We start from the raw sequence: 19,962 nt of genomic DNA, 5'->3' as shown, positions 1-19,962 counted from the left end.
ATGTGAATTGTAGATAGGCAAATCATACATTTTATTGTGTACCTGTTAATGGATTTCTTTAACTTGGTACTATTCTTCTCCTACATCATTTTGGAGGAAATGCTTAGTTTCTGGAAATTTGATATCCATTTAGCCTGCTGAGTGACTGGCTTTCCTTTCAACTGTCTTAGCACTATCAGGATATCTTGACTGTCAAATGAGCATCTTTTGATGTATTCATTGAACCAGCAGCTTAATGTTGTTTTCTAACCATAGCAGTCATGGAGATCCCTGATTTGACCACCCCAAGCATGTCTGATGTCACTCATCAAATTATGACATCAGTTTCTTCCTTTACAGAAGACGATATAATGAAATTAACTGTTACTTTTGAAATTTGGCCAGGAAAGAGTATTGACACTATTTCTTTTAATTAAACTTTTCTGAGTTCCTCAGTTGAAGGATACACACACACACACACACACACACACAGAGAGCTGAGCGATGTTGCAATAGGTCACTCAGGGGGAGATGGATCTTATGATCTTAGGTCTAGGGCCGATAGTGATACAATGTGTTTTAGTCTTCATTTGCTGGGTAAATATAGAGGGAGTGGCAGGAGACTTTTACAAGGCTTGCCTCAGCTCAGAAGGAAAAAGATACAGATAACAGTGAATAGGATTTTCCCCACATGAAATAAAATGACCCCAAATCAAATAGTTGATCATTTGAAAAATGGGCAACTTAATCTTTTTATATTTGTTTATTCCTAAACAATAAAAGAGGTGTTGACTGGTGTAGTTTCATATTAATACTGTATTATCAACAGAGGAGTCTATTCACTATTGTTTCAATTGAGTAAACAGTGGTGTAAGGGTCAGCGGTATTCACAGGTAATTGTTAGTGTGCAGACAGTCCTGTCAAGCATGTTCGCTAAAAATACATCCCTACATCCCGCACTGTCACTTTGCAAGGTGTTTGAAAATAATAGCCCAGATGCAGCAAAACAGGACATAGGATTGTGTAGTGACCTTTCTCTTTGTTTAATCTGCCTCAGAGGTTTAATTTCAGGGGACAAGTAATAATTGAATATGTCTAATAACTAAATGCTCATTTGGGACAAAATCCATCAAAATATAATTGGCATTTGATTTTTATGAAAGAAAGATGACTTAGCTTTAAAAGGGTAGATATGTTCTAGGAATATCTGATCACTTAATGTATAAATTGAAGCTTCCTTTTTAATATATATTAATTGCAAATACTTAAGCATTTTTGCATTTTTGTGGAGAATAGTTACCAGATACCAACTGTTTTTGTTAATGCCACTCTCAGAAAGGCGGGGAAGGTTATTGGTCTGCTGTGCAATAATTTACTCCTCTTTGATATGCAAACGATCCACGGTGAATATAAAAAAATCCTATCAGACTCATTTCACAGTTCTTAACCACTTAGATTCTCTGGAGTCTATCGCCTCATTAGACCCGTGCTCTCCAAAGCTAGCATAATTAAAATCTTTAACAGTTTAGCAAAGTAAAGATGTTTGGCTGATCACGTTGAGATGATTATCTATCTATTGTATTCTAAATGACAAAAATAAATTAAATTTAGACCTTGGCATTTTTTATTATGTGTTTCAAATGAATATAATGCATACAGCTTTCTCCTTTAATTCAATACCTTAAGTTGGTTAAGATACATGCCAGTTTCAACTGCTTTTATAGATTCAGAAAATGGCAGATTTCCTAGGATGGCTGTGTTACAATTGATTGAAACAATGAACAGTGATCCAAAACACCTGGAAATGGAGTTCTGCCACAGGCCTACCTGGAAGCATGCAGGAGTTCCATCTTTAGGCATCCTTTCAAGGGGCATTGTCATTCTCCCGTTGCCCTTGTAAATATTTTTCTCCTGTAGGCTTCCTAATGTGAAGTGTGTCTTGTTTATGTGGGATTTGGGAATTTGGTTCAGTAGAGAAGTGTCATCTGATTAAAGGTTAGGTCACCCAAAATGGTGAGCATGACATATGGATAATGTCTCTACTTCTCGATGGGAAATTCCAGTTTACACTTGACATGTGTGTCTTAAAACCTCTGTCCACTCTGACCCCTTTAGAAAACAACAATTTTTTTTTTTATTACCCAGAGCTTATTTAATGTTTTCATTTTACTCTTGAATGGCTCATTAGCATTGATGTAAGAAATGACAGTAATAATAGTGTTACTTGTATAAAAAGTTATACAGTTTTTCAGTAGACACATCCATCAATTAAGTGAGCAGTCCTAGAAACCAAAATTAATGAGGAAGCTAGGTGTGTTAATGAAATAATCATAGTATAATCAATTTGACTGTTAAAATTTGAAAAGCATTTCAGGAAGACAATATGAATTCATAATTTATGTCTAAAAGTGATTAATAAAAACTATATTTAATAACAAAGCTATTTGTCATCATTTAAGGCTCAAGCACAAAAAATTAGTCATGTTGTGGTTCATATTGTCATAATACCATAGTCGAATAATTTTATTTGGAGACCTTCCTTATGTCTTAAAATAAGATACCAATTATTCACTTTAGCAAAGTTCGTGAAACAAAATTTTCGATGGAGTTTCGTGGGGTCCTAGATTTAAAACTAGAAGGAACCTTAGAAGGCCAAACAGCACAAGAAAATCTTAGCCACACTGATTGGAAAAGTACTAAGCTTGAAGTAGTGAATTTCCAGCCCCAATTCTGCTCTGATGAGTGATCTCATTCACACAAGTCCTTCATTTGGCTGGGCTTCAATTTTCTCATCTGGTCAGTGAGTGGGGTTGTCCCAGACTTCTACAGCCCCTTCTCTCTCCCAATGTGCTATAAGGACCCAGTTTTAAAGTGCCTTACTAGCTATAGTTCAACAAGAATCCCATGTTAGAGGCTGAGTGGTTTTAACAGTAAAGTATGAAGCCTTTAACACACACACACACACACACACACACACACACTCTCAAAAAAAAAAACTAACACTGGGCTTTGTTTACTGACTCTTTGATTTAATTACTGTTTGAAGAGGACGGAATTAGCTGTTAATTGATTTAATTATCCAATTTGTTTGTTTCAGGCATGATTCCAGCCGAACTGCAGCAGCTCTGGAAAGAAGTGACAAGCTCACATCCAGCGGAAGAAACCCCAAGCAACAACCATAGCAGCTTGGATCTGTCTTCCACATGTGTCACTACGTCCTCTGCACCTTCCAAGACCTCCTTAATAATGAACCCCCACGCCTCCACAAATGGACAGCTAGCACCGGTCCATACCCCTAAAAGAGAAAGGTAGGAGCCAAGGCTTGGCTGGAACATATGTTGGTCATATATGCAGGGAGCAGCCCTTAGAAGGTTGGGGGGTGGGGGGTGGTTCCAAATACCTCTTTATATCTCACTGATCTCTAATTGGATTCATGTGACTCGAATGTCCCTGTAATGACTTCAGAATTTATTCAGTATAGACTGTGGTGTGAAGCATCTAATTATTTTCATTTTTTCAACATGGAATTAGTGCTAATGTAGACATGCCCCAGAGCTTATGCCAAGGGGCCACAATATGCTTGTTTCCTCTTTACCTTGGTTTTGTTCAGACCCCCCTCTTCCTACCAGTGGCTTCAGCAGGAGACTTTATGGTTCTTTCCTCTGCTTTCTTGTGAAGGCAATAGGTGAATGTATTCAGCCTGGGCTGCAGATGTGGTACACAGTCCAGTTGAAGATTAGGGCCTAATGTTGTCATCTCTCATGATTTGATACCTTAGGTATCAAGTTGGTGCAGTGAAGCTATCGGTCCAAAGTTCCAAAGAAGCTAAAAAAAAATAGATAACAATTTTATGGATTTTTGTTTCTGTTCATTATATAGAAACGTATTGTATCATTCAAAATACTATTAAATATCATTCAACATTTTAAAATCGATTGAAATGTTTCATAGATACCGTTTTTTTTTTTGGTTGAAATTTTACACTTAAAAACACTAGGCCTTCAATTCACCAGACATTGGTTTAAGACCCTGCCATATATAAGGCACTCTATACTAGACAAAGGAGAGAAAGAGAAAGGGAGAAAGACATTACAATCCCTGTTTTAAAATCCATGTTTCCAATTAAGTAAGAGAATAAAAAATTGGGAGGAAAAATCAACCAAATCAGGTGAACATTCCAAGATTGTTTGAAATTCAAGACACCTGATTACCCCTCCCCCAAATTATTAATTAAATTTGACAAGGGTCCAGCAAATGAAAGGTGTGCACATTTATATCCAGTAACACTCATTCAGCAGGAATTTACTAACCACCTGCTGTATGCCAGTCACTTTTTAAAATCATGCTGTTGAAATGCATAATATACCCATAATCAATCAATGAAAATAAGCACCCAATACTATGTGCTTTTTACATAGAAATGATTTTCTCCTCAGATCTTTATGCTTGCATATGCTTTATACCAGTTTCATAATAAAGACTTTTTCAATGTGGTTTCTGAATGGGATGTAAACTCCTTGAAGGCAGGGATTCCCCCTCCCCCATTTTTGTTTTTGTATCCCTAGCACTTAGCTTAGTGACTGGCACATAATTAGGAATTTAGTAAATGCTTTTTGAATTTAAATGTTTGCTAAATGGGACAGTGTCATCTTTTTGTTGTTGTTGCTTCTTATATAAGCATGTTAATGGTCTTTTAAAATTTTATTAATTATTCTTTTTAAAGTTTCATTGTTTTTTCAAGTAACAAAATTTATTGAAACTCACAGGTCTTTTTTAATCACTTTATTCAAACCATTCTTATGAGTATAGAGTCTAATGACAAAAAGCATTATGTGTATTGCATTAAGTAATTCATCTTATAAGTCAGTACCCTTAGTGACAAGTTTGTGATATGTGGTATAAATGTGATATATGATGTGTTTTCTTCAGAAAACTAAGACACACTTTTATTAGATGATTTTAAAATTGATGCAGCAATATTAGAAGAAGCAAGTGATTTAAATAGTTGCTAAGCTTATTAGCTTGAAAATGGTCTAGAGTATAAAATCAAGTGTCAAGTGGGGACCATTGGGTGAATTCAAGCTTCTGTTGCTGTCAAGGGAAGGTGACATATTTTTTTTACGTCCAGAAGTCAAGCTTAGCTCTTCCTTCCTGTATCTGTTTATGTTTATGCCTTTTGTTGTAATATTTTCGGAAAGGACAACTTCAGATAGCATAAAATAAAAGGTTCTAGACTTAGCCTTGCCTTTCTTTTCTTTGATGTACTCAGGCTTATACTATCCATTTAGTAGAGAGTGATTGAATTACCTCTTTCTCCATAAGTAGAGCAGGAGACTATACTGCAAAGAATGCCCACTGATGCACTTAAGGTTTTTGTTGCAGGCCAGTCGGCCCTTGTGGTGCCTGCCTACATTTCGTACGACACACAAGCCTCTTCTTGTTTAGATGCATTGCATTTGGTTTCATGCTAAAAGGATATATATCTGTAGTTGGTATAGGAGAGTGGTAGATTAGCAGTGAAGAAAATGGGAAAAGAATAGCCCCTTTTTATGTCTCAAGGTGCATTTAAGAGTAAATGGATACAAGGCAGAGGCAGAGTAATTCCAGCAGCTGAGAGTTGGTGTGATTCTGTAATGTTCATTTGGACCCTCAGAAGTTAAGCTGAATATGTCAATATTCTGAAGACACCTTGTGGGGAGAGGGGATATTTTAATGGAAAGTGTTCATTTTGGCAGCACAGTTTTACAGTGAATGAAATTTGGTAAGAAAAGGAAAGGGAAACTCAAAGGAGAGAGAGGAAGCATTTTTTAAATTATCAAATACTGGGCAAGATTCATGAGCTTAATGTAACTGTCAGATCACCACCAATCAGTCTGTTTCCATCTACCCTTTTTTCCCACCACTCCATTCATTCCTGAGACTATCTGTTAATTATCAGAGCAAAGCAGAGCAGAGTAAATAGTGAATTAGACCAGACAGCAGGAAGACTAGAGTTCAAATCCTGCTTCTGACCCTCAAGGGGTGACCTTGGGGAAGTTACTTCATGTCTTTGAATCTCAGCTTCACTATCTAGTAAATGAAGATGAGAATCACATTTTGGGGGAATATTATTGATAATTGACTAGTTATCCAACGCCTGTGTCCACGGTGGCATCCAAAGAAAGCAACAAAGTCTTGTCACTCGGCAGAGGGTTTTCAAACTGATGTCCATGGTGATGAAGTTCTGTCCTTTTCATTCAGGCCTGAGGAGCGGTAGCTCATTCTTTCCTCAGCCATTACTTCGCTTCCTTCAAGTTGTCTCTGGCCCTGCCTTTGAAGGTTCCTTCCCTGCTCCCTGATTTGTTTGCATGTCTTATGTAGCAGCTACTTCATCATTTAGAAATCTCATTGAGTTTTGATTTAACCTACTTCTTGAAAGCAGTTTGCATGAGTTCTTTCTTGCCATGTTCCTAACACAATAGACTAGTCAGTAGAAGTAGGACAAGGCAGTGTTGGGGGGGTAGCTGATGGAGTGGGACACTTGCCTCATTTAAGAAGCACCAGCTAATAATCCACAGGTGCCCAACATTTGCATTTAATTTTCAAAATTCCCTTTCCCAAGACTTTTTATTTTTTTTGTCCCGTGCTTTCCTGAGCTTTTTGTAAGCAGTGGTGGTGGTAGCAGAGGCAGCAGCAGCAGCAGCAGCAGCAGCAGCAGCTCTGGGGTTTGGTGCACAGCAATCTGTTAAGGAGATAAATAATCTGCTTTGGCGTGACACTCCTACTCTCCTCTTTAATTTGTCTTACACAAGGAAAATTATAATTAAATCATTCAGGGTAAACCCTTGAGTGTAGAGAAGGAAGAAAAAAAAAACACACACTTTGGTAAAGATTGCCAATAGAGACCAACTTCCCTGTTGTGCCTTGCAGAGACATTGATCAATATTCAGCACTTTTAAAGGAGGAACATTTCATATGATTTGTGAGGCAGATGCCAAGGCTCAAATCAAGGCTTGTTAAGATCCTCTCCTCATGTAATCACGAGCATTCAGCATCATTAGAATTCAGCACTAACGCTCCGTTTCATGCTCTGATTTTACTCAGACAATTCAGTAATGTTTATTGTGCTGATTAGGCATAAATTCATTCAGTGCAATAAATGTACTTCAGTTGTCAGTATCTGAAAAAGAGTTTTCATATTCAGAAAACAGAATCCAAAAGGGCCATTGCCAGCTTTTCTTTCTCTTGCCAGTGTTTTATTCTGAAATATAGGTGGTTCTTGCTCTGGCTGACATATTTACCATGATGCTTTTAGACAGAAAACGTCATCTTTAAAATTTGCTGGGTTATCAGATTTTGGAAATTCCAAATTCAGGAATTTACGTAAATAAAGTCAACACACTGCAAAGGGAATGTCATTAAAATGCTAAGTCTAGCCTGGTCCTTTTGATTTTCTTCTATCAAAGTTGGTATGTAATTGCAAATAGCTATCCCTTCCGGAAAACTTGAAGCGTGACATCATATTACACAACAACACATTGCCCTTAAGTTTACAGAACGGCATTTAAAGTTTCATTTGGAAACTAGCTCATGATAAATCAAACCAGGCACTCCACTTGTCTTTATATGGAAAGTACAAAGGTTCTTTCCATTAAAATTAAAAATAAAACTTAGATAACTTATTATGTAGCTATTCATTAGGTCCTTCAAAAATGGAAATAATTCCCAGAATCTAAATCGCTTAAATTTTAAAACCAGCATGTAGTGTACACACACAGACACACACACACACACACACACACACACACACACACACACAGTGAAATAAATGAATTGGAGGGGAAAAAAAAGGTACCTATAAAAATAAGACTGTCTCCTTTAATTGGACTCCTGTCTTGCTTAGTAACCTTCCATTTCTTCATTTAAGACATTAAATGGTCTTTCTTTTAGGTGATTCCTGTGCAACTCTTTATGACTAGTAGTTTTTCTAGTTTTCTAGTTATTCCCACCCTTTGGCCTTCATTCTTTCACCATTTTACCAGCCATTTTATAATTGTGAAATGTCTTTTAAGCTGCAATGCCAGTGATTGTTCTGTGTGGCACCTTCTTTCCCAGGGCAGTATTGCCTTCTCAGGAATGGGTGACCCAAAGGAAGCACTTTCCTAGATGAGATCTCACTTACCTTCTGCCCAGTAACAGTATGACTCCTTTGCTTTCCCTCTGTGTATATCCCACTGTACTGTAGGCCTGCCTTCCTGCAGTTTTCCACTTGACTGCTGACTTCAAGGATTCCTCGACAATCACCTCTCAATCCCTTTGCTTGGTCAGCGGGCTTCATGGCTCTTTCATTTAATGCACATTCTCTGTTTGTTGCCTCCAGACATACATTTGACTATATAAGAATGCAGTTTCTGTTTACTGGGTTGGCCGTTTTCAAAATCCAAGTCATTTTTGAATACGATTGTGATATTTACCACTTGACTAAATTCTATCCTGATGAATAAAATCCTGGTGGTGTTTTTTTTTTTTTTTTTTGGTAGGGTTTACATTAGGAATTTAACATCCAAGATTTGTTTCCAGTGGGGTAGGGAGTGAGAGATGGACAGAGAGTGGGCAGCTGGCTAAGATATCTGTCTCCCTTAACCCGGAACTCCCATCTTAACTGGTAATCCTGATTTCAACTCTGATCAAGGGCTTGTTAAAATGTAGGGGGCCATCTCTAGTCATCCTGATCTATATCTGACCACTGGACCCAGATGGCTCTGGAGGACAAAGTGAGGCTGGTGACCTTGCATAGACCTCTCTTGCTTAAATCCTATTCACTTGCAAGTCACAGCATCACCTTCCTGATGTCATAGTCCTTTATGAGAACAAAGGACAAACAACAACCAAATGTACATAAAGTACCCATTCTAATTTTCTGATGACTAGAGTGGCTAGTGGCAAAGGTAGGAAGAGGAGTAGAGAGCCACAGCATGTGAACATGGCACACATACCATGATAGTTACAGGGACTCAGCCTCCCATAAGTGATGATTTCACTTGTTTCACATAGTTCTATGTGAAGTGACTCATTTATTCCCCTGAGTCCCATATGGTTCCAGAGATTTCTAATGGACAGCCTTGAGTTGCTCAAACTAATTAGATGCACCAACCATTCTATGTCCATTAGAACATTTTGGATGCCTCTCTAGTACAATAGGAAGATGACTGACTTTGGAGTCATTGGACCTGAGTTTATTTCCCACCTTTAACATTGACTATCCTGTCAGCCTTGGGGAGAATACTTAAACTCTCTGTGTCTCAGTTTCCCTATCTGTAAAATTAAAGATTGAACTAGATAGCCTCAGAGGTCCTTTCCCCTTCTTGGTCTATGATACTATGCAGGTTTTCTTTCATGTAATCATTCCGAGTTATTTCTAGTGTTTCCCCATTGATATTATGCTAAGATTTTGTGTGTACACACACACACACACACACATACACACACACACACACACACTTATATGTCTATATACCCACATCTATGTATACACTCCATTGAAGTGTATTCAAAAGCCTTTGAATGATGATGCCTTGTTAGACCTGAAGAATCTGACAAACGTCAGAGAGCTTTGTAATATCAGAAATTTGCTACTTTTGAGTAATATTGTGTTTCTCACTTCTACTGGAAGCATTTTTAAAGTTCTAGGAATAAGTCCAGTGAACTTTGCCAGTCATATAGCTGGCTGAGTTTTCCTCCCATTTTGACCACGTACATTGTTTTGGATGTTGAGGCTTGAGTAGTTGGTGTGATACTTCCATTTGTCATAAAACCGTATGTTTAGTTGGGTATTTTGGAAGGTTAAGACAAATTATTTGATTTGATGATTAGAAAGTTATGTCAGAGGCAGGAACCCAGGACCTGGTTTCAGGTCCCGCCTTGACACATCGAAACTAATTGACTCTGGACAAATCACTTCAGCTTTGGACAGCTTCTCTGAGCTGATCAATTAAAGAGCGTTACAGAACTACATTGATAAAGGGAGTTTCTTCAACGAGAGTTTCCTCCATCAGTGAAATCAAAGATTTAGGGGGAGCTCTAGCTGAATGGATGGGTGGGTGGATGCATAGATAGATAGATATAGAAAGAATGCTAGATAATGTCTATGTATATAAAAAGATAGTTATAAGTACATAAATATACAGAGAGATACATAGGCATTTAAGTATTTGGTGGTATTGATACATAGTCTTTCATTGCCAGAGATTTGTTTATATAAAGTATGACAAGCATCCATTTTAAGAGGGGAATGAAACACTCTGTATGTTTCATGGCAAGGTCTCTAACCTTACCCACTTCCTTCAATGTATTTGGTCTCCCTTTGTGAATAATAAAAGCTATTGTGTTCTGTTGTAGTGTAAGCATTTTTTTGGTTGTGGTTTTTGTTTGAATTTTTTGGGGGGGTGGTTTTGTTTTGTCTTTTTTTTTTTTATCATGTTCATGGATTAACAGCATTGACAGAGGTCAGTCCCAAACTGTCTAGTTGCTGCTTTCTTGCAAAATAACTGATTGCTGGCAGTATTACCTGAAGAACTGGTGTTTACCCACACCCCTCTTTGAAGTGCCACCTGCCATTCATGCCCCCTATCTGATCTCTGTGTCTTCCTGCCAACCAACAAACCTGCATCTTTTCTTTTCTCTCTTTCTTTGAATAATTGTACCTTTTAGAAAGAACATTTGGAATGCTGCGTTGAATGGTAGGTGTAAAGACATAGCACGATTTGTATGGCCCCTGTGGGACACTTAGAGGGAGGCTAGTGGCAAAATCAGGAATAGGAGTAGAGATCTGTGGAATGTGATCATGGCATGCATACCATGATAGCTCCAAGGACTAAGCCATCAACAGATTCCAGTTGCTTCACATAGATCTGTATGAAGGGACTTGTTTATCCTCCCAAACCCAATATGGTGGCAAATGTTTCTAATGGACAAAATCATGGAATCATAGATCTGGAGTAAAAAGGGACCATCTAGTCCAGCCTCCTCATTTTACAAATGAGGAAACTGAGGCACAGACTGGTTAAGTGACTTGCTTACGTAGTAAGTTGCCAAGTGAGGATCTGAACTTGGATTATATTATTTCAAACTCTGAATTATTTTCACTAGACTGTCTGACCTCTCAGAGCACCAATAGCCTAATTAAGTGTCTACCCCAAACATGAAAGCTGGTATAAACTATTAGCATGTTTTTAATTTAATTAAAATATCAGGTTTTGTCATAACCTTTTGCTATTGTGTGCTATCAGTTACTGCTGGTGCCCATATATGGGTGAGAAGAATCTCTCAGGGGGCCTAAACGTAGCGCTAAGTTACCTTCTGTCATTCAGATATTCAGAGAGTGGAGAAGAATATCTTTAAAATATTGGACTATGGTAAGAGAACACATTGACTGGTTTTCTTGCCTTTGGTTGCTGAATGATAAAAATCAGCTATTATTGTTCAACACCTGTCATAGTGTCACACATGAAATACCGAGTGCCATTTAAAGGTAACATACTGTTGTTAGACTCTTATGTTTTTTGATTTATTGTGTTTTAATGACTAAAAAAAGCTTTTCTATAAAAAGAACATAATTTATACTACATGGTAACATTCATTTTCAAAACAGTATCTGCATTTATTTTTAAACTTTCTTAGATCCTTTTGTAAGAACATTTTTCCCTTCATGCCTGACTCCCCCATGACATAATGATTTAGACCTAAATCTCTCCTTTTACTCTTGTGTTGCAGATTTTTTTTTCTGCTGGGTTTTGAGACCCTCACCTTTTTGGTTTCTTTTGTTTTGTTTTCCCCTGCCAAAACACCTTAGGCAGGAGATCCTGCTTTCCTGTGTGTAGAGGAGCTTTCTCCTCAACCTTTACCAAATTAAAAGTCTAGAGGGTCCTAGAATCTCATGGTCCTTCATTAACTGTGGGGGCAGAGATAGGGTCGAGAACCCCTTGTGAATCAGAGGCAGTTAAGAGAAATGTGGAGGTTGCCTGAATGGAAATCTTAGCTTGCACCTCTCTCCCGGAATGGCAAAGATGCCCCCCCCCCTTAGTTTTTGCTCAGCAGCATGGTTCTCTTGGTTTTAACATGGAAGCAAGCTACCACTCGTTGGGGTGATGCAAATGACGGTGTTTCATGTGTGTAGTCTTCTTCAATCTCTTTTTTCTCTTTTTGTAATCAGTCAAGGCATAAGTATATCATAAAGTATATTCTCCTCATTAAAACAATGGTGTAAGCTCACAAAGGGAAATTGTTCCTATGTGTTCCAGCTTGTCATTCCAAGCTGTGTGAATAAAGAAGATAACTATTCCGTTGGGAAACTATTTCAGGAATTGAGCAACAGATATGCTAGCCAGAGAATTCTCTTAACTGTGATTTTCCTTTTGTGTGTACTCAAAAATAACATCCTGATGAGTCCTTAAATGCCATTTCATGTACAGAGCACAATTTCCACAGCACAGGTGGCGCTAATATAGGACAGTCCCCCAGGCACTTGTCGCCAAGAGTTGTACAGCTTGTTCAGTGTCTGCATCCATATGGCGAGCTGTCCCATTCATAGAGAGACATTGTAGTGGTGCCTGTGGGTGCCGTGGTCAATGTAGTGTACAAAGGAGATTTTAACTCTCAGCAGTCTATGTAATGCACTTTGTGTTATTGGAGATTTGTGTTATGCCATTAAAAAAATGCATCAATTTGGAGGAAATGCCAGAAGAATGTTTCTGGTTTATTCTCTCCCTGCCCCCTTTTCTTTTTCAGTTGCACATAGTTAACTCAGCAGGTGTAATTCTTCAGCATAAGAACTTATTTATTAAATCACATGAACCTTTCTTGGTTAGTTATAAATGAACAAACTTTGAATTTAAGAATTGCCTGTCATTTACTGAGTTCTTCTGTATCCTTTTTTTCCGTCTTTTACAAAGAAAAGAAAATTGTACAGTCAGCTGAACAACACGGACCCAGGTTTTCATGGGTCCTATTTAAGGTGCTCCTTCCCAACCCCTTAAAAAAATACTCCACGAATCAGTTGGTCATCAGTTTTCTCAAGTCTCTCTTTGTATCTTGAAATCAGAGAGTAAAACATTCCCCAGAGGTGTGGATGAATCCAGTGAACAAGATTTCCCACTGGAGAATGGAGAAAACAGGCAGATATTAAAGGCACTTTAGAAAATTGACCAGAAAACAAAATTGTCTAGGCTCCGATTTATAAAACAAAATGTTGTTCCGCTTCTGTGTAACTATTTGTGTTCTTGTTTCATAGACAAACAGACACCATAGCAACAGTAACACGTGACATTTATACTACCTGCAAGACAGAGCACTTCCCTAAACAAATAAAAGGCACACTTTTTGACCTTCACATTGCAATCTTGTTTAGAGTACAAAATTATGGAGGTTCTGACCACTAACAGGCTGGCTTTTTTTGTTTGTTTATTCATTTGTTGCTTTTTTGCATCTTTCATGTCTGTTGCAGATGTTAGAAAGAATTTGAAAGTGTTTTGTGACGCATGAAATTTTTACCTATGATGAGGCAGCTGCCTTCCAAAGGCCATTTCGTTCCTCTCCTAAAATTCTGGTTGAATATTCTAGGAGTCTGATATTCAGTGTAAATACTTTTGATCATGCGATGAAGAACTCAAAGTCTAGATGTATCCTACTTTTATAACTCAAGTTCTGTATTTTAGTACACATGATCCCCTATATTCAACTTACATTTTCCCCTATGAATCACATTTATGACAACAAGATGTCTCATGTTAAAGATCAGTGTGAGAAATAAATGGCAGTGTACTTTAATTAGAAGAAAAAATTGACACCAAGATGCTGGAATAATCCAGTGTCATTTGAATAAATTAGAGGATTGTAGAGACAGAAATAAAATGAAATTTAGCAAGGGTAAATGGAAAGTTATCCACATAAGAAAAGAGTTTTCCAAAGTACAACTTGGGCAGATGTGCCACTAGTAGAAAGCACTTCAGAGCTTTAGAGAATGAAGATTGATATGGATATCAAAAGTAAAGCCAATTTTAAATAAAATCTGTTAGTTGAATAGAACTAGGATGTAGGTTTGTATGGCACCATTTAAATCTCATTTGAAGTTCCCACACATATTTATTTTGGAAGTACCTTGACGTAGGAAGAATACAGAAAAACTAGACAAGAAAATAGAGCAACATGATAAAGGGGTAAGGACTAAAAGGCCTGGGAGGAAAGATTAAAAGCAATTAAATACTACACAGCATTTGAAACAGGAGCCCCAGCCGCACATCAGGATCCCTCCAGACCTCATATTGACTTAGAAACCAATATTAACATTATCTATGTTATATCAGATTATTTATTTTGTTAAATATTTCCCTATTATTGTTCCATCTAGTTTGTTCCACTTTGCGGACCCACTAGCTAGACTTCTGTCTAGAGTGACAGATACTCAGTTTTTCTCCATCCTTTCTGTGATCTCTACTTTTTTTTTTTAACTGCCAAGCAGATTACAGAAATTTGGTTGGGAACTGCAAGAACTGATCTTATTGAGAACTTATCTTGATACACACACACACACATATATACAGTGTGTGTCTGTGTGTATGTATTCTAGAAAACCTGCTTCCCAAGTGAGACTAAAAATGGGCTTTTCCTTTTAATAAAAATCAACAGGAACATGGAACCAGTGTTTAGTGATTTGGGTGACAGTTTATAGGATATCATTTTGGAGCTGAGATTACTTGAGGTGTGGACTACTTTCTGGTATCTTATCATTCTTGTTTTCTTTATTAGGCAGGTATTTAAATTAAGCACCTACTGTATACATAACTTTGCTATGGGAGACATTTTTTGCAAGAACTTTTCATGGTTAGGGATGGAAATAGCTCTGCTGCACAGTTTACAAAGTATTATTCATTTGCAATCCTGTGAAATAAGTCTGCAAGTATTATCTTGGTGCAGAGAGATGTGATTTAGTGTCAGACATTCCTGGTATGGAAACTCCTTCTACCAGTGCACAATGACAAGTCTCTTTTAACTTACAGAGAATTTTCTGGAGCACTGAGTTGTGACTTGCCTGTGATCTGTGAAGCTGTTACCTAGTGTGTTTTGGAGTCTGGAATTTAGATAATAGATTGAGAACTGTATGGGACCTTGGAGGTTCCTAATCCAACCCCGTCATTTTACATATGAGAAACCTGAAGCCTTCAGAACCACAGTGACTTACTCAGGTAGTAAGTGGCAGAGCTGAGATTTGAGCCCATGAACTTTGACTTGGGTCCAGTGGCCTTTGTAACGCTACTCCCCGATGCAGGTCTTCTGAACTCCAGGGCCTATCCTCCAACTCAATAGCATTCTGCTAAACCGAATAAGGATTGTTGACCTAGGAGGAGACTGATATCCACAGAGATTAGACAGTTTGCACACAGTCACACAGCTAATGTCAAAGTGAGATTTGAACCTGCGTCATTTTTTTTTTTAACTCCAAATGTTGTTCTTGCTATTGGTTTAGTAATTTTGAATGGTGAAAGATACATGATACAAAATAAAGTTGAAAAATAAAAAATATATATAGCACTTTAAAGTCTGCAAAGGTCACTTTATAAAGATTATATCACTGGAGCTTCACAGCTTTGTGAACCAGATACTTTTATTATCCCCATTTTGCAGATGAGTCAGCTGGAGCCCAGAGAGGCAAAGTGATTTGCCCAGGGTTGCATAGCTAGTGTCTGAGACTTGCTACAAACTCAGGTCTTCCTGATTCCAGGTTGAGGGCTCTAGCTACTGAGATACCTAGCTACCAAAAGGCAAGAGAATGCTTATTTCCAAGGCTGCATGGAAGCAACTGAAATCTAGTGTTGCTCCCTGATAACTAGCCTCAAGCCAAGGGTCCACTGGCTTTGAAATCAAAGAGTGAGGTTTGAATTCTTTCCCATCTGCCACTAACTACTGTGACCTTGGATTAAATTAAGGCACTTAAATTCTCTGGTCCTCGGTTTCCTCATCTTTAAAAGGAAAGACACTAATTGCCTTCCAAGGTCAGCCTGTGGTCTAAATCTATGATCATATCTCCTTTTATGCAAGCCTTCTGCTTCCTCTTGCTCCCCAGTTCATAGAACCATAAGATGTCACCTGGAATGAATCTTGAAGATTATTGATAAAGGACTCAGCCCTGGAGAGTTGAAATATCTTGCCTTAGTTGACAGAAATATTCAGTACTAGAGTCAGAATTTGAACTTAGAACCTCAAACTCTCAATCCAGCATTCTTTCCACTAGCCCACATTGCCTCTTTTTTCATTCCTATAACTGCTCCTTTGGTCTTTACCAAATTATAAGTTGACTCCTGCAAATGGCCCAGAAAGTTCTAAAGAGTTAAAATTAACAAAAGCAATCGAGACTGAAAGTTATATTTCCTAAAGAGCCGGCAGTTCCTATGGCATATGGGCAGTGTTCCATGTAGGCACTGTGACTCACCATGTTCAAACAAACGTCCATTGGCATAGTAGGAATGTCTGCTTAACAGTGTTAATAACTTTTGGATTAGAGGTCCCTGAGTATGTATTGACATAGTTGCTCATAACCACTCCTTGGAAAGCATTGTTTTAGTCCTTTTTTTTTTTTTTTTAATGCAGAGCTCTGTGTTAATGCCGTCTGTGCAAACTATAAGTTACAAATTCAGCAGTGAGTCAGGATTGCCATTATAGGTTCCTGATGAAATGTGGCAAAGACCTCTGACTTTCTTGTTCCTTCACTTATCACTAACTAAACACTGGCCTTCTGACTTTTATCACCAGCCTCTTCTGTTCTGTATTTATGATTGAGGAGAATGCACCAGTCAGTCACAGACGTAAAAGCTCAGTTTGCATGTTCTATTGTACTGTAGCTCTGGAGACTCCTAGGCTTTGGGAACAAAAATGGGATGTTTTATCCTGTTTAACTCACCGAGTTAGAGTGGTTGTAAAAGGTGGGTAGCGTCCAGTCGTATAAGCATAGCCTTTTATTCTGTTTACCCTTAGATCCATTACTAAAGCAGCAATTAGCCATTTGTTGCTTCCCCCCATAGAGGTAATAAATGCCAACTGGACAAGTTTGTACTCAAAAACAGACACTGCAGTGTGCTCTGGCCTTTAGGTGGATAACACTCTTCTCTCAGGGTGAACCCTGAAGCTCCTGAGTTCACATGTGGAATACAGATTCCATTTAAGGTAAGGAAAGTGACTCAGAACAAACTCAAGAGGTGTATATACCACACCTGCAGGTTTGTGCTGTCAAGGAGCAAGACTGCTTTTAGGACTTCATGTGGGACTTTGGTTCCAGTTGGGATTCTGTATGATATTGATGGAGCCTGCAAGTCACCTGAAATGACTCAATGCTGTTCAGCAAGATATTTCTGAGGGAGCAGGGAGCGGTCAGATTTGACCCTCCATTCATTTCTTAGAATACCACTGATTTTTTCAAGGTGGCTGTTGTGTCCTCATACACCGTAACCTTGCTGTGCTCTGAGCTGTGTATTACACGAGGACTTAACTGACATACTCTAGGTATAGCTAATGGGTCACTGATGTGTTGTATGTTCCTTCTTTGCAATACACCAAAACTTATTGACTCAGTAGCATATATGAAAACATCCTTATATTCATCCCCTAAATTCCAGTAATGATCTGTCAGTATTTTTGCCAGCTTCCTAAGAGCCAAATCACTGAGCAGATATATGCTGTGGCAGTTGAGGAAAGCTCCATAGTAAATGGAATAATTTCAACAAACCACTTAACTTCTCTTGGCCTCAGTTTCCTCAACTGTAAATTAAGGGATCTGGAATAGATGACCTCTGAGGTCCAATAATATAAAAAAATGTACATGTATTTTTCCTAGCCTGATTGACTTTCTTGAAGTTGCTTGTTACCCTCAATTCAGAAAACATTTATTATTTAATGGAGTGTTTCTTGATTGACCATTTCTGTTGCCATGCCAGATTTGTAGGCCACAACACGCTCACAATTTAAATCCACCCAAAAAGCACAGTCCCTAAAAACAGTTAAACAAAACAGCATAAAAGTTTGATTGTGACTGGTAACAGAAGCGACCTTACACTTTATAGTTTACTGTTTGTTTAAAGAAAGGAAGGGTGTGTACTTTAACTGTAATAATTAGTATCAATGCTGTCCATTGTTTTTGATCTGAGTTTTGTTGCTATGTAAAGTTGTTTTCATTTGGATAGTTGTATTCACTAAATATATTCTTTTAGTTCTTTCTTTTCTCCAGATTGCTTTATATAAGCCCTCCCTTATTTCTCAGAATCCTTCGTTTTCACCATTCTCTACAGGACAGTACTATTACATCACAATTACTACACTTTAGTTTGTTCAGCCACTCTGATCCTAGGATCATAGAGCTGTATCTGGGAGGGATTTCAAAGATCATGCAGTCAAACCTCCTCACTTTTCAAACAAGTGCCTAGGAAGGTTATGACCTGCCCCAGATCACCCAGAGAGGATGTATCACAGTCAGGGATTCACACTCCGATGCTTTGACTCCAAGTTCAGTTATTCATCCCCTCATTTCTGTGGGCTCATGGTGTATTTCCAGACTTTTGTTATTGCATGTAGTGTGGATGTGGAATTTTCTTATACGGTAAACAATTGTTGGACATTTACTGTGTGCAGAATCCTATCCCAGGTATTAGAAGAGAAGTGAAGTGTAGATGGTGCACGATTTCCACCATCATCCAGCCAAATGGAGACTTGTAACACATACAGAGATAGAAGCGTGTGGGGTGCAGGTGTAAGGTCAGAGATGTTACCAGTTGGAGGAGGCTTCATGGCTGAAGTGGGATTTAATTTAGGTTTATATAAAACCTAACTCAACAAGCAAAGAGGAGATGCTGTGGGCTTGGGAAACAATGGGATAGAGACTGGAAAACAGGTTTTTGTGATAGAGTGGGAACAGTCCAGGTGTCTGCAGCATAAAGGACCCAGTAGGGAGTTGTATGAGATAGCAAAAAAGGCAGGTAGTCCCCAAATTTGATCATAGGATTTAGTTTTACTTTTTATTTTTATTTTGAACTTAAGATAGCTAAAAAGGGGAGGGGGCATTTTCATATGCATAATAGTATCCAGAAGGAAGGAATAGTTAACAGGGTCAAATGAAGTGAAGGAGGCTGAGGAGGACAAAACCTTCACTGAGTGAAAAACAACCTATATGTACAACATAAAGGGAATGGCTAAACATAATGTAGTATGTGAATGCAGTGCACTATTTCTGTACCAAAGAAAGAACATATAAAATAGTGGTGGTGAAGGGGACTGTTCTATGAAATGATACAAAATGAAGGAAAGAAATTCAAATCTAATACATGAACTGACTTAAAAGTATATTAACAATGATCATAATCATAAATAAGTCCAGAAAACATGAAGATAAAAACCAGGGTATCAAAAAGAAATAGGATCTTTTTGTTACAATCTTGTTAACAATATGTATTTTTTAGAAACACTGTAAATACTAAAAGTTTAAAATTTCAATTTTTTTTATTCTTTGTGTATTTGAATGTTTTGTTGATACTAAGTTTAGAATTTTTTTTTTAATTTAAGCTTTGGATTTGGCTATTAGCCTGTCAGAGGTGACTTCTAAGAGAGCAATTTCCATCAAGTGGTGGGAGGTAAAAGATTGCAAGCACTTGAGTAGGTGGTGAAGTGGAGGCATTGGCATAGACAGCTTTTTCCAGAATTTTGGCAGAGGGCGAGAAAACATGTGGGTTGGCATCTGGATGGGGTAGAAGAGTCAAGGGACAGAATGTATGTGATTGGAAAGACCTTATGGACAGATGAAAAAGAACCACTGGAAGAGAGAGATTACAGGCATGCCTTATAAAAGGAACACTGGTTTTGGCATCAAAGGACCTTCATTCAAATCCTGATTCTACCATGTACTTACCTTTGGAACCTTTGGCAAATCCTTTAAGCTTGCTTGGACTCTGTTGACTCATTTGAAAAACA

At 38.0% G+C, this 19,962-nt stretch overlaps 1 protein-coding gene across 7 annotated transcripts in view; it reads left to right on the top strand.

Moving 5' to 3' along the window:
• Positions 1-19,962, top strand: part of FOXP1 (forkhead box P1) — a 684,561-nt gene that overhangs the window by 587,901 nt on the left and 76,698 nt on the right. For all 7 annotated transcript variants that reach the window (XM_027864125.1, XM_027864120.1, XM_027864124.1 and 4 more), the window contains one exon: positions 3,077-3,287. In XM_027864125.1, the coding sequence (XP_027719926.1) occupies positions 3,077-3,287 (211 nt within the window). The remainder of the gene's footprint in view (positions 1-3,076; positions 3,288-19,962) is intronic.

The sequence above is a fragment of the Vombatus ursinus genome, unplaced genomic scaffold (assembly GCF_900497805.2).
Source record: "Vombatus ursinus unplaced genomic scaffold, bare-nosed wombat genome assembly UNPS02014773.1, whole genome shotgun sequence".
In the NCBI taxonomy this organism is placed as follows: Eukaryota; Metazoa; Chordata; class Mammalia; order Diprotodontia; family Vombatidae; genus Vombatus; species Vombatus ursinus.
The sequence above is the reverse complement of the archived record's forward strand: the minus strand, read 5'-3'. Positions and strand labels throughout refer to the sequence as shown.